At 46.9% G+C, this 15,528-nt stretch overlaps 1 protein-coding gene and 1 long non-coding RNA gene across 2 annotated transcripts in view; one reads left to right on the top strand and one right to left on the bottom strand.

Moving 5' to 3' along the window:
- TMED10 (transmembrane p24 trafficking protein 10) overlaps positions 1–9,464 on the bottom strand; it is a 29,887-nt gene extending 20,423 nt beyond the window's left edge. The window contains exon 1 of the mRNA XM_004584389.3: positions 9,176–9,464. Within this exon, the coding sequence (XP_004584446.2) occupies positions 9,176–9,460 (285 nt within the window). The 5' untranslated portion in view covers positions 9,461–9,464. The remainder of the gene's footprint in view (positions 1–9,175) is intronic.
- A 17-nt stretch (positions 9,465–9,481) lies between these two features.
- The window catches only part of LOC131478022 (uncharacterized), a 73,935-nt gene continuing 67,888 nt past the window's right edge, over positions 9,482–15,528 (top strand). Inside the window, exon 1 of the long non-coding RNA XR_009244248.1 lies at positions 9,482–10,238. This is a non-coding gene — a long non-coding RNA (uncharacterized LOC131478022). The remainder of the gene's footprint in view (positions 10,239–15,528) is intronic.

Here is a 15,528-nt window from a genome sequence, read left to right as displayed (position 1 = left end):
CATGGACTTGCTTCTAACCCACTGGACAGTAAATATAGATTTGACAAGGCCTTACTTTTTCCCAGTGTATTAAAAAAAAAATCAGCTCAAGGAAAGGTCCACAGGGTAGTATATGTGTACACACGCAGGATAGAGACAGACAGGCGGACGTGTAAGCAGAGACACACACACACACGGACAGGTGCCCACAACAGCCTGGGGTGGGCCAGGTCAAAGCTGGGAGGCAGGGGTGCAGCCATCAAGTCGTGTCTCCCATGTGGGTGCCGGGGATCCAAGTACTAGGCTCTCACCTGCTGCCTCCCAGGGTCTAGAACTGGGAACCGAGCCAGGACTCAAACTCTGGCCTTTCCTCTCTGCAGGAAGGTCAAGATTAATTATTACCAGCAGGTTCTGTCTTTCCTTTCTGGTCAAGATGATGAGAACTCACTATTTAGGCAACAACCTGTGTCACCCTACACAAAAATCAACCAGCCTAAAATGTTCAAAATTAACGACCATTCTGAATAAATAGCACTGGATTCTAATAAGCAATTGTTGAATTAGGCTTTTTTTTAAATTTAGTCTTGGGGATGAGTATATATATATATATGTACATATATATATATATATATATATTAAGATTTTATTTTTATTGGAAAGTCAGATATACAGAGAGAACAGAGAAGATCTTCTGTTCTTCTGTCCATTGGTTTGCTCCCCAAGCAGCCGCAATGGCCACAGCTTAGCTGATCCGAAGCCAGGAGCCCGGAGCCTCCTCCAGTGTCCCATGTGGGTGCAGGGTCCAAAGACTTTGGGTTGTTCTCTGCTGCCTTCCCAGGCCACAAGTAGGGAGTTGGACGGGAAACAGGGCTGCTGAAAACAGAACCAGCGTCCATATGGGATCCGAGTGCATGCAAGGTGAGAACTTTAGCCACTAAGCTACCGCACCGGGCCCTGTATATGTATTTTAAGATTTATTTAATTTTATTGGAATACTAGATTTACAGAGAGAAGGAGAGGCAGAGAAAAATGATCTTCCATCCGCTGGTTCATTCCCTCAGTGGCCACAATGGCTGGAGCTGAGCTGATCTGAAGCCAGGAGCCCGGAGCTTCCAGGTCTCCCATGTGGTTGTAGGGTCCCAAGGCTTTGGGCTATCCTCTGCTGCTTTCCCAGACCACAAGCAGGGAGCTAGAAGGCAAGTGGAACAGCTGGGATATGAACTGCCTACAGGGACTCTCAGCGTGTGCAAGGTGAGGACTTTAGCCACTAAGCTACCACATGGGGCCTCTCTTTCTTTTTTTTAATTTGAAAGGCAGCGTTACAGAAAGAGAAGACACTCATAGATACAGACACAGAGAGAGGGATTTTCTGTCTACCGGAAGAGGTGCCCAGAGCTTGTTCCAGGTCTTGCACATGGGTGAGGGCTCCTACACTGCTTCCCTAGGTGCATCAGCAGGGAGCTGAATCAGGAGTAGAGCAGCCGTGACTTGAACTAGCGCCCAACTGAGATTAGGCTTAAGATTTTAAGCCTCTATGATATGATTGTTGTATGTTTTATTATGGTTGTGATATAATGGGAAAACTATATTCACAATGAATCAATATTTCCTACTTTAATTTTGTGCAGCAAAGTCTTTGCAGCTGATAACACACAGCCCAATTTAGTCTTGTTTTGTGAAATGAGTAGAAAAGGGATTGTGGGATACTCAAATGGAAGTCTCAATGAAATGCATCTGAAGCAAAAATCTGCCACAGAATCCCACACACATCAATCCTCTTCTCTTTCTGTCCAGAGATCTCCCCTGACGTCCACTCAAATACTCTTGACCCCATCCATCTCCAATATCTTCTACTGCTTGCCTTTTTCAATATAGTATTTATCACTACATGAAAAAAATTATTTTATCATTTTTTATTGGAGAGGCAGTAGAGCTTCCATCCAGTGGTCCGCCCCTCTAAAACCTGTAACAGTTGATCCTGGTTGAGGCTGAGCCGGAAGCGAGGCAGGGATCTGGAGCGAGAAGGCTAAGCTGGGAATTCAACACACTCTCTGAAGTGGGTCGCAGGGGTCAGGAGTTTTTTTTAACTTTTTTGTTTTGTTAACCTAGTGAACTCAAGATCTTTTTTTCTTTTTAAAGATTTATTTATTTTTATTGGAAAGGCAGATTTACAGAGAGGATATACACAGACAGAAAGATGTTCCATCTGCTGGTTCACTCCCCAAATGACCAAAGCTGAGCTGATCTGAAGCTATGAGCCAGGAACTTCTTCTGGGTCTCTTATGTGGGTGCAGGGTCCCAAGGCTTTGAGACATCCTCCACTGCTTTCTCATGCCACAAGTAGGGAGCTGGATCAAAGTGGAGCAGCCGGCACAAGAACCAGTGGCCATACAGGATGCCAGTCCTTGCAGGCAGAGGATTAGTCAGCTGAGGCATCACACTGGCCTAACCTCAAGGACTTTTCTTCATCTGCCCATCGACTGTCTCATTTCCATATTCACAGCCAGGAGTGGCACATACCAAATATCTAACAAATGCTCCTTGAATGAAAAAAGAATCACAAAATACTCAACAACTCCTCTCATTATAATATTCCATATTTGGTCACTTCAATGACAGAGAGGTTCCCTGACAGGTTACCAAAAGAGCAATTCTGTTTCCGCTCAGTATAGAGAAGAAATGAGAGAACTAAAATCCAAGAAACATAATAGGAAGCCACGTAGGACAAAGACCCCGCAGACTCTCTCAATGAGTCCTAGGGATGCTCTGAGGCCAGGCACTCCATCACACAGACCAGGGCCGGGGAGGAGGGCTAAGTGATTCCTCCAGCACCCCTCATCCTCTGAGCAGTGGAGGCACTAGGATAGGAAGCCCACCGACTCTAGATCCAGGCTGTAGAGACCACCAGACCGCAGAGCCTCTCAAAGAGACGAAGCAGTCAGCTCAGATGTCCAAAAATGGGTATGTGAACCCAAAGGCACCGAGATGCATGGCATAAAGGAGGTCAGAGTGAGCGCCATTCTACACACAGAAAATGCCAGGTTAAACAGGAGGCATTCCAAGGTCAGTGATGATCCAGGTATAAGGACACAGCGCTCAGAACAACTGTTTAAAGTGTTCTCCACGAAGGAAAAGCAATGGGTCAGGGTTCAGGCAGCAGTCCCATGTGCCCGGGATAAGCACAAGCAGTGCCACAATGAAACAGGTGGCCTTGGCTCAAAGAGCTTCCAGCTAGCACAGCAGCTGGGTCAACACAGACCCGTAACAAAAGGACTTGGTGCAGGCACAGCCACTGGACATTAAGAAGACATAACAACAGGCAGAAGACGAAGCAGGTCAATCCAGGGACTGCAGCCAGCCAGGAGATCTTTCTGGGGGATTCAGAGCAGCCACTGGATGCTGTGCCCAGCAGGCCATACGGTGTACTATGGAGGATTTCCCATTCCCCTCCTTCCTGTGCCCACAGCTGAGCTCCAAGGGCGTGTTCAGAGGAGACCCTGCTCTGGCAGCTTGCACTTCAGAAGCTGAAACAGTGCATGGACAGAGTTCCTGAGGCACAGTCTGAGACACGAGGGGTCAGGACAGGAGAAGTAGCATAATGAAAAAGGTTGCAGCTGTACTCAGGGGTTGGATTCAGCTCACAAATGTGCTCCAGCCCTGCATGTAAACTGCATTTTTGTGAAATGACACCCAGCTTGTGGTCTCTAAAAACCATTCCTACAGGGCTCGGCAGCGTGGCCTAGTGGCTAAGGTCCTCGCCTTGATCCCATATGGCCACTGGTTCTAATCCCGGCAGCTCCACTTCCTCTCTATCTCTCCTCCTTTCAGTATATCTGACTTTGTAATAAAAATAAAATAAATCTTTAAAAAAAAAAAAAAAACATTCCTACAAAGAGGGACTGGACTTGCTGTGGTTAAAGACTGAACACAGACAAGAGAGGTCAAGGACACCTTGAAATGACCAGAGCTTATAGAGCCAGTGTCCAAGGGGAAGGAGCTGGTGGCCACTGACTAAAACACAAGGATTCTAAAAACTGAAACCATTTTTAAATACATTTAGTATAACACTGTTAAAAACAAAAACTCTCACTGGATCAATTCCTTATTCTGAAGAGTACCAACTGGAAGGAAGGGATTATACATTTATGTGCTTATGTGAATTGTGAATTTCAGGGTCGTCAAAGGGTCTTTTTTTTTTAAAAAGATTTATTCATTTTATTACAGCCAGATATACACAGAGGAGGAGAGACAGAGAGGAAGATCTTCCGTCCGATGATTCACTCCCCAAGTGAGCCGCAACGGGCCAATGCGCGCCGATCCGATGCCGGGAACCTGGAACCTCTTCCAGGTCTCCCACGTGGGTGCAGGATCCCAATGCATTGGGCTGTCCTTGACTGCTTTCCCAGGCCACAAGCAGGGAGCTGGATGGGAAGTGGAGCTGCCGGGATTAGAACCGGCGCCCGTATGGGATCCCGGGGCTTTCAAGGCGAGGACTTTAGCCACTAGGCCACGCCGCCGGGCCCCATCAAAGGGTCTTAACTGATCAATTCCTTAACAAGAATTTCAATTAGTAAATAAGGTAAAAGAATGACAGAAGGAGAAAACCATCATTACAAAACCTCAATGAAAGAGTAAATACACAGGCTGGTCATCAGTGGATTCCTAAGTGAAAGATTAACAGGAAGCTGGTACCACCTGGGTAGCCAGAAAAATGCCACCACATCCCAATTCCCAGAATGACAACCATCCCATCAGCCACAGGACTGTGGAGATGTGACTGAATCAAGGTCAGATATGGGGGGGTTCAGCACGAGGGTCCTTTAGGAAAAGGGGTGGCAGGAGAGTCCAAGATAAAAACGCTGAAGCAAGGAAAAGGAGAGGAGTGAGAGCGAGGTGGGGGAAGGCAGCGAGTCAGAGCCAGGATACTTGGCCACTTGCGGGCTTTCACAGTGTAGGAAGCAGTCATGAGCCAAGCACCGAAAAACATACTGGCAGGAGTCCTGCCTGCCAGAACTGGGAAGAAACAGGTCGGCTGGTTTAAGCCACCATGTCTGTGGTAAGTGACACTAATACACCCACTGACGGGTGTGTTTGAAGTAAAGGGCACAAAAGGTCTGAGTTTCTGCCAGGATGCCACAACACCACCACGTAGGACCCTTGACACAAAGATTAACCTGAATGTGACCACGTTTTTATAACATATGATTTATAAAAATGATACGGCAATGAAGCATATAAGTCGCATCTAAGACACAGCACTTTTTAAAAGGATAATGGATTTCAAGAACTGTGGTAGCAAGTTCTATCAAGTCTCAACATATTACACCAAATCAGAGTGCCAGCTTCCAATCCAGCTTCCTGTTAAATGCCTGAGAAAGCAGTGGAAAATGGCCCGAGGACTTGTGTCCCTGCCACCCAGGAGGGAGCTCCTGGCTGCTGCTTCTGCTTGATCCAGTTTCAACTGTTGTGGTCATCTGGAGAGCAAACTAGCAGGTTAAAGATCTCTTCTTTCTGTCTCTCCACTTTTCAAATAATAATAAAGTAAATCTTAAACACACATACACAACTCTACACATAAAAAGGAGGAGGGGGAGACTGCTTAAAGAGGCTTGAGAGTTAGATGTAACTTTCTATTAAAAGATTTATTTTCATTGGAAAGGCAGATATACAGAGAGAGAGAGCAGAAACAAAGATCTTTCGTCTGCTGGTTCACTCCTCAGATGGCCACAATGGCAGGAACTGGGCTCTTATCAGAAACCAGCAGCCAAGAGCTTCTTATGGGTGCAGGGTCCCAAGGCTTTGGACCATCCTCCACTGCTTTGCCAACCCACAAGCAGGGAGCCGCATGGGAAGTAGAGCAGCGGGATAGGAACTGGCGCCCACAAAGCATGCTGGCACTTGGAGGTGGAGGATCAGTCAGCTGGGAGCCACTGTGCCAACTCTTAAAACCTAATTTTAAATATGTATTTTTAAGACCAGAGGGAAAATTGGAATATGAATTGGGAATTACATGGTATTAAAGAATTAGTGTTGGTTTTGAGGAATAATTAAGCTATACCATAACACTGTGGCTATACTCATATATATATTTTTAAGAGATTCATGCTAAAGTATGCTATAGTGAAATATGGCATCTGTGGTTTACTTAAAACAGTCCGGCAGGGCATGCAATGTGGTTATGCAGGTTATGGCCTAACCTGAGATGCCTGATTTCCAGTTACTGCGTTGCTGAACTAACACCCCATGAATGGACCTGGAAGGCGGCAGACAACAGCCTAAGTATCTGAGGCCCTGTCACCCACATGGGAGACTTGGCCAGAGTTCCTGGCCCAGGGAATGAATCAACACATGAAAGATCTCTCTTTCTCCTTTGTTCTGCCTTAAAATCAATCAATCAATCAATATTTTAAAAATTAGCTTAAAATGATAAAGGAAGAACAGCTAAGATGAAATAAGTTTGGCAAGAATCTGTAGCCTCGGATCCGGTGTAGTAGCCTAGTAGCTAAAGTCCTTACCTTGCACGTGCCAGGATCCCATATGGGCACCAGTTCTAATCCTGGCTGTCCTGCTTCCCAACCTGTTTCCTGCTTGTGGCCTGGGAAAGCAGTCGAGGACAGCCCAAAGCCTTGGGACCTTGTACCCGTGTGGGAGACCCAGAAGAGGCTCCAGGCTCCTGGTTTCGGATTGATGCAGCTTCGGCTGCAAAGAGCCAATCAGTGGATGGAAGATCTCCTTCTCTGTCTCTCTTCCTCTCTGCATATCTGATTTTCCAAAAATATAGATAAATCTTAAAAAAAAAAAAAGAATATATCAGCTAAATCTGGGTAATAGGGGTAGAGGGAGACTCACTTTACTCACACAGTATTCTCTGTAACAGTAAAAATAAACCCATACCCAAACTAATTTGAAGTGGCTGGTGACATTTAAACTTTCACATAAACAATACGGATTTCTGAAAAATCAGGTGTGGCAAGAGTGACCACAGCAGCAGAGGACAGCCCAAGACCTCGGGACCCTGCACCTATAAGGAAGACCTGGAGAGGCTCCTGGCTCCCAGCTTCGGATTGGCTCAGGTATGGCCATTGTGGCCATTTGGGGAGTGAAACAGAGGATGGAAGATCTGTGCCTCCTCTCTCTGTAAAATCTGCCTTTCAAATAAAAACAGAAACAAAAAAAGAAGCTCCAAGACAAGCTAGAAAATAAGTGGGTTTTAGAGCACTGTTCATGGTAGCTCTATGTAGAATACAAACTGGGAGGTAACAAGATACACAGCTTAAAGAACGATCCTTAGGAGCACTGCAGAGCATTCTGGGAAATTTTTTTTTTCTTAAAAGATTTATTTTATTTTTATTACAAAGTCAGATATACTGAGAGGAGGAGAGATAAGAGAGGAAGTGGAGCTGCCGGGATAAGAACCAGCAGCCATATGGGATCAAGGCGAGGACCTTAGCCACTAGGCCACGCCGCCGAGCCCCATTCTGGGAAATTTAAGCCATCACATGAGCAGCAGAGAACCAGATGGGTTTGTAAGTATAAAAACAGGAACAGGTGTTTCACACAGCAGTTAGGGGGCAAGTGTCCATCACAGAACCTGGGTTGGACACCCTTCTCTAGCTCCTGAGCCCCGCTTTCTGCTCGTGCAGACACTGGCGGGCGGCAGTGAGGGCTGGCTGATAATTAGGATTGGGTTGGTGTGGCTCCTGCCCATACAGGTACCTCTACCTCACCCTACCCCTCACTGAAGGGACTGGGACGGGGAGAGAGGTAAGTCACTACATGGGAACTCTTTGTCTAATAATAAATAAAAATAAGAAAAGAACAAATCAGGGGGCCCAGCGTGATGACTCAATTGGTTAATCTTCCCCTTGTAAGTGCCAGAACCCCAGATGGGTGCAGTTTGCATCCTGGCTGCTCCACTTTCCATCTAGCTTCTTGCTTGCAGTCTGAGAAAGTAGTGGAGGATGACCCAAACCCTTGGGATCCTGTAACTACCTGGGAGACCTAGAAGAAGCTCTTGGCTTCTGATTTTGGATATACTCAGCTCTAGCCGTTGTGGCTCATTGAGGAATGAGCCAGTTGATGGAAGATCTTTCTCCTGTCTCTCCTACTCTCTTTAAATCTGGCTTTTCAATAAAAATAAGTAAATCTTCAAAAAAAAAAATCAGAGATTGCAACCTTGCAGACCAAAGCAAAGTCTCTTCGTTGTTTAAACTGGTTCCAAAAATTACACAAAGATCCAGAACCATGAACCCCAAAACCTTCCATCAACCAGCGTTAAAATTATGACATCATGGCTTTCTCGTGTAGACAGAAGTCTGGTACCAAAGAGAACAGTAAAAGGATGGGTTCCAGTGCAGTCTTCCTAAGATAGTTCACACCTCCCAATACAGTGGAAATAAATGAGATCCCTACTGCTGTGTCCAACACCTTAAACATAAATGGCAGCCCTACCATATCTGAAGTTTTTTAAGAAAAAAAAATCTCAAAAACAGGCCACTGTGTGCTGCTTGTGAATGTGCACAACTACCTAAAACTCAAGAAAATCCTAACATCAATTATGCTGCTGATGAAAACATCAGGCAGGTCACTCGTAACTGCAAAATGGGACCAAATGGCACCATGGAAGTAGCTGTTATGGCTGAGACTTTGCTAAGTCCTAAGTCTGACTAAGTCGGAGACTACTCTGACCAAGATCTCAGCACTTTTCCGTCGACACCTCTAAAAACCCAACTTCATTCCATCTGACACGAGATGATCCCTCGGAACCTCAGTTTTCTCATTTGTAAAATGGGGCCAATAGCACTGACCTACTTCACGGGGTAGAATACGAACAAAAGTGACCACGTGTGTAAGTAGCACAGCCACGGACACAGCAGGTGCTCAATTCATCGCAGGAAGCTTGACTGCCTCCACTTATTCTCCTGCAAACCCTAACCTGGTCTCAGCTCGAGGTATCCTGGGACCAAACACAACCGGAGTCTCACTACAACCCAAACTCCAGGGGCCCTGGCTCAGGGGTCAGCACATCCTCCCAGGCCCTTCTAAGGGTTCCCGGACGCACCCCGCCCACGCCAACGCCGGGTGGGAGGGCAGTGTCCAGCGCGAGTCTTCCGCGCCAGGGGCCGACCCCCTCGGCCTCCGCCCGCCAGACGCCTTCCCTGGTCATCGCCCATGATCCTCCAGCCCCGGGCCGCACCTTGAGGTGGGTGCGCAGGCCGCCAGCGCCCCCAGACTGGTCGGTGATCTCATAGGCGCCCGTCACCAGCAGGTCCTTGTGGATCTCCTCGCGGAGACACTTGCGAGAGTTCACCGGCAGATGGAAGGAGATGGCGAGGACTGAGCTAGGGCCGAGCAGGAATAAAAACAGCAACGCCACCGGGCAGGGGCCACGCTGGGATCGTGGGCCAGACAAACCAGACATGGTGTCGGACACTCGTTCTCGATTCCGGGCCTCCGCAGCGCCGGAACCGGGAGGGCCCATGTGACTCACCTCTGACCTCCCCCGCCTCCGTGGCCGCCAGCGCCATTTTGAAGCCTGGCGATTTTGTTAGTTCAGTGATAACTGAGTCGGCCATGGCAAGTTTGGGCGGCCCTGGAAGTGATTCTCGTTTAACCTCCCGGAAGCTGTACCTCTGAGTAGTAAGGGCGGTGACACCATAGCAACCAAACCCCAATAAGGAATGGCCACAAGGCCCTCCATGGGGCCCGCCTCCTCCGTTACCAAGGCGCGCGGGGCGGAGGCTGAGGCACCTCAAGTCCGCGGGACAGCCGGGAACGTGGAAGGGCTGAGGAGAATGTCCAGTTAGAAATGTGGGCCAGTGCTTGAGAGGACAGTGTGGAGGTGACCCGGTGGCCGGGACAGACGGCCCTGAGCTGCCATTTGGCTGAACTGTTTGGCCTCTAGAACGTGCATTATTTAGCAAGCGTTGACCTTCAACTGTGCTAGATTATGTTCAAAGTAGAGTTGAGAAATGTGTTTCAATGGAGGAAAACATAGCACGGCGGTCCAGATGCTGGGGAAGCGCTCGGCAGACATCGGCTTGACTGCAGCTTCCTGGTAGACTGCAGGTAATTAATTGGGCTGCAGGTCAGAGAGTTAGATGGAGCCGGCTCCTGGCTTTTGCCACCATTTGGAGAGTGAATCCATGGCTGGAACAACTCTGTCTCTCTGCCTTTCGTAGGAAATGTAAATAAATAAAATAAAACAATTACCAGATTTGGGGCCAATCTGAGACCTGAACATCATACAGCTTTACCTGGTGAGTTTCCAAGAAAGACGAGTATTTATGTTTTAAATACACAAATACCTTAAGAACCTGTTTGTTTTAAGCAAATTCACAGGGTATTCATTCATTCATTCATTCAACAAATACTTATTTACCTACCATGTGCCAGACATCATAGTATGCATACATATAAAGATTATTACTTTAACAAATCATCAATGGGATGGTAGTAAAAACATGCAGAGTTGGAGCCAGCACTGTTTCATAGCATGTTAAGTGTGGCAGCACTGGCATCCCATATCAGAGTCCCGGCTGCTCCACTTCCATCCCAGCTCCCTGCTGCTGCATCTGGGAGAGCAGTGGTGGGTGGTCCAAGTGTTTGTGTCCATCATCCATAAAGGAGCTCCTGGCTTCAGCCCTGGCTGTTGTGGTCATCTGGGGAGTGGACCAGTGGATGGAAGACCTCTCTGCCTTTGCCTCTCTCTAATTCTGCATTTCAAATATGTGTATATATGTTTGTGTGTGTGTGTGTGTGTGTGTGTGTGTGTACAGAGAGAGAGAGAGAGCTGGAAAATATGTGAAGTTAAATAAAAACAGCTTTGGGCTTGGCGGCGTGGCCTGGTGGCTAAGGTCCTCGCCTTGATCCCATGTGGCTGCTGGTTCTAATCCCGGCAGCTCCACTTCCTCTCTGTCTCTCCTCCTCTCAGTATATCTGACTTTGTAATAAAAATAAAATAAATCTTTTAAGAAAAAAAATAATAAAAATAAAAACAGCTTGTGTTTAGAACCCCCATCTATGTTGACAATTTGAGCCTCTAAGAAATATCCAGAAGTTGGATTGCTTGCTCTTATAATTTAAATTATATATATATATGTGTATATATATATATATATATATATATATATATATATATCCTGTTTAGATTTTTTTTACAAAAACATGATGCCAGTCTTTTTTTTTAAGATTTATTTTTACTGGAAAGTCAGATCTACAGAGAACAGGAGAGATAGAAAGATCTTGCATCCACTGGTTCACTCCCTAAGTGGTTGTAACAGCTGGAGCTGAGGTGATCCAAAGCCTGGAGCCAGGAACCTCTTCCGAGTTTCCCACGTGGGTGCAGGGTCCCAAGGCTTTGGGCTGTCCTCAACTGCTTTCCCAGACCACAGGCAGGGAGCTGGAAGGGAAGAGCAGCATCTAGGACACAAACTGGCATCTATATGGGATCCCGGCACTTGTGAGGAGAGGATTAGCCAATTGAACAATCTCAGTGGGCCTAAGTCCATTTAGTTCTTTTCCTGAAACTGAAATCTAACAAAATACATAGAAGAATCATTCAATATTTTAACATTTGGCAAAGGTCATCCAATGATTGTTTCACAAGATTGTCCACCTTGCACTATTTTGTTTGTTTTATACCTGGTCTGTTCAAGTTCTTAGTCAATCAGGGACATCCTGATCATTTGCATTGGCCTCTGCCACCCAGGCACTGGGCACGGTTATCCCGTTCCTGGTGGCCGTGCAGGCGTGAGCTCCTGTTGACCGTCCCCAGGTAGCTAGCATATAACGTACCTGTGCTTGTTTTCTTTACATTTCTGTCTTCATTTCCTTGTAGACTATGTGCTTTGATCCAGTGGCTGAAATGCCACTTGGGACACCTCCTCCTGTGGGAGAGGACCTGGGTTGGAGTCTTTGCCTCTCTCCTGCTACTGCTTCCAGCCTTCGTGCTGATGTGCACCCTGGGAGACCCTACGTGATAACTCAAGTGTTGGGGTCTCTGCTCCCATATGATTGAGTTCTTGGCTTTGGCCCTGCCCAGTCCCAGCTTCTATTACCAGCAATTGAGGAGTCAACCAGCCAGTGGGAAACTTTTTGCTGTATATCTCTCTGACTCTACCTTTTAAATTAATCAATTAATTAATGCAAATAGAAAAGTTTATTTGCAAAGGGGCCAGGTGAGCAGGGAAGGAAGAGGGAAGGGGAAAGCACCTCCCAAGAGAAAGCTGGGAGGTGGGGTCCCTCTCAAAAGTAGGAGGGAGAGACACCATATTTTAATTTTTTTAATGTATGTTTAGTGAGCTTCACCAACTTATGTATTTCTATTCTTTTTTGTAAAGATTTATTTGTTTTTATTGCAAAGTCAGATAGACAGAGAGGAGGAGAGACAGAGAGGAAGATCTTTCATCAGTTGATTTACTCCCTAAGCAGCATGCAATGACCAGAACTGCGCCGATCCGAAGTCAGGAGCCAGGAGCCAGGAGCTCCTCCATGTCTCCCACGCGGGTGCAGAGTCCCAAGTCTTTGGGCCGTCCTCAACTGCTTTCCCAGGACACAATCAGGGAGCTGAATGGGAAGCGGGGCCACCAGGATTAGATCTGGCACTAATATGGGATCCTGGCGTGTTCAAGGCAAGGACTTTAGCCACTAGGCTACTGCGCCCAGCCCTAAATTAAATTTTTTAAAAAGTGTTTTCATGCATCTCATGCATCACAGTGATCTCGTTTGATAATTTCACACACCCTGCGAAATAGTCTGGGCAGATCTGCTTATTATGCAGATGAGGAAACTTAGGTTCTGCTGGGTTCTAGAACTTTGGTCTGTTGAAGAAGAAAAGTACCCATGACGCTTGTTTGTTTTCTCAGACAGAAAAGTTTTATTTGCGAAGGGATCAGGTGAGCAGGGAAGGGAGAGGAAAGGGGAAAGCACCTCCAGAAAGGAAGCCAGGAGGTGGGGTGCCTCTCGAAAGAGGAGGGAGAAAGAGACATCCTACACTTGTTAAAAAAAAAAAAAGTGAAGCATCTTTTCTTGATTGGATTGGGACTGTGGAGATGGATATCTAAGCACTGCTACAACCCAGAGAGAGTAGATGGGTGGGGGGGAGATCCAGCTCAACTCCAAACTCATGGAAAAATAGGAATCTACAGCAAGGATCGGGGTAAGGCTCAATAGATAGAAAACTACGAGGAAGAAATACCAGGGATGGGGCTGACATTGTGGCACAGCACAATAAGCTGCTGCTGACATATCAGAGTGTTAGTTCAAGGACCAGCTGTTCTGCTCCCTGCTAATGCACCTGGGAGAGCAATGGAAGGTGATATGAATCCTTGGGCCCTTGCCACCTACATGGAAAACTCAGAAGAAGCTCCTAACTTCTGCCAGGGCCAGTCCTAGCCACTGCACTCATCTAGGATATGAACCAGTAGACAGAAGATGTCTCTCTCTGTGTCCCTCATTTTCTGTCTGTAACTCCATCTTCCAAATGAAGAAATAACTTTAGAAAAGATCCAACAGAAGCAGAGATTCTAGTAAACTGACTTAATAGAATTTGTGAATGGAGTTCACACCCCCAAAAGGCGACAGGGTAGCACTGAGCCAGCTTTTGCTGCTCTCCCAGGCATACTTAGCAGGGAACTGGATTGGAAACAACACATTGGAACTGCATTCTATGATCTAATATTACATGTGACGTTTAATATACTACACCACAATGCCCGTCCTGTTTTTATATTAATTTTAAAAAATGCATTCTGGTTTCCTTGGGCAAACACAGAAAAACAATCTGCCCACAATTCTTCGCTCTCCGCTGGGGAATGGGAGAGCAGGATGGAGTCTTCTGGGAACCAGAATACTGAGTCTGCACCTGCATTAAAAAATAATAATAATAACCATGTTACATCCATGTGGGAGAAAGGCTTCCCTTGGGATTTGGAGAGTGAGGGAACGTGTCCCACGAGTGGAGTAAGCACCTCTGCCTGGCTGGTTCAGTCCTGAAACTGCCCAGCCACTAAGAGAGGACACATCCTCGCAGCAGCCTGTCCCCCAAGTCACAGGTGTCTCTGCTTTTCCTTTTGCCAGAGGGAGCATATTAAAAACACTTCCACTTCAGCAAGTCCTGGATGGTGAAGTTGGCCCTTGTCACAAACTGGCTGGGAGATTCTGGGACCAGGAATCCCTCCACCCTCTCCCAAGGCCCCCTGTAAGATGCAGTCCTGCAGTGTGACATGAGGCCATTCTGAATTTCCTGACCTGATGTTCCCACATACTCATTTGTGTATTTACATGGCTTAGACTTAGAAGTCTTGGTCATGTGTCCTACCTACTCTGACCTGGTGAGTGGGTCCAAGGACCTCCTCAATGGGTCCCATAGATGTTGGATTCTCCCAGGATTTGGTCAGTCATGTCATCCAATCCCAGTATTGCAAATGCAGCCATAGGCAAAACACTCCCAGCTGTGCTGTCCAGCCCCAATCTGCCCCAAGCTCCCTGGCAAACTCACCCACTTCTAAGATTTATTTATTTGAAAGGTGTAGTGTTCGCCGTCCTTCTAGAATCACAATGTCCTTCTACAGTGTGGTGACAGGAAGAGAGGGAGGGATTCTTCAGTTACTGGTTCATGCCCCAAATAGCTGCTTGGCAGACAGGTCTGGAGTAGGCCAAAGCCAGGAACCACAGACTCCATCTGGGTCTCTCACATGTGCGGCAGGGGCCTGAGTAGTTGGGCCATCGTTTGCTGCTTTCCCAGGCACTTTAGCAAAAAGCTGGATTGGAAGTGGAGTAGCTGGGACTTGAACTGGCTCATATGGGATGCTAGCATCCCAGGTTTGGGCTGAATACACTATCACTATGCCACAATTTAGGGCACATCTCCACTTCAATGACTAATGGGTAACTCATACTTAACTCTTGATTTCCCTTTTTCTCCCCACTTCCAGATCTGCTTCTTTCCCATCACAGGAAACAGTCCTGCCTTCCACCCAGTCCCTAACATCTTTGTTCCCTCTTTCTCTTCCCCCTCCCCACACAGAACCAGTTCATCAGCCAGTCCGATCTGTTCCGCATTCCTGAATATGTGCCGATCAGATTACTTCTCTTTTTTAAAAATTTATTTATTTGAACTTATTTGAAAGACAGAAATAGTCCATCTATTATATCATTCTCCAAATGTCCTTAACAGCCAGGGCTAAACTAGACTGAAGCCAGCGGAGCAGACCCCCCACTTTGGGCCTCCCACAGGATGGTAGGGAGCCAGGTTCTGGAGCTGTCATTGCTGCCACCCGGGGCACACCTAAGCTGGATCCTGGAACTTGAAGTAGGGCCAGGCCTGAACCCTGGGGCATCCCAAGTGGTGTCTTCATTGCTGAATCAAGATGCTTGCCCCAGTTTCTACCTCTCTGTAAACTAGGAATGCACAGACCGTGCCCCAGCCAGCCAGGTCAGGTCCTTCATGCAGCCTCCTATTTTTGTATTGCCCAGGAGCCAAGAATGCCTTTTACCGTTTTAGAGAATTGTTTGCAAAGCAGGAGGTAGGGGGGAGGAGGAGAATTT

Source organism: Ochotona princeps, chromosome 26 (assembly GCF_030435755.1).
Source record: "Ochotona princeps isolate mOchPri1 chromosome 26, mOchPri1.hap1, whole genome shotgun sequence".
NCBI classification, from domain to species: Eukaryota; Metazoa; Chordata; class Mammalia; order Lagomorpha; family Ochotonidae; genus Ochotona; species Ochotona princeps.
Note: the sequence above shows the minus strand (reverse complement) of the source record. Positions and strands in the feature narration are given on the sequence as shown.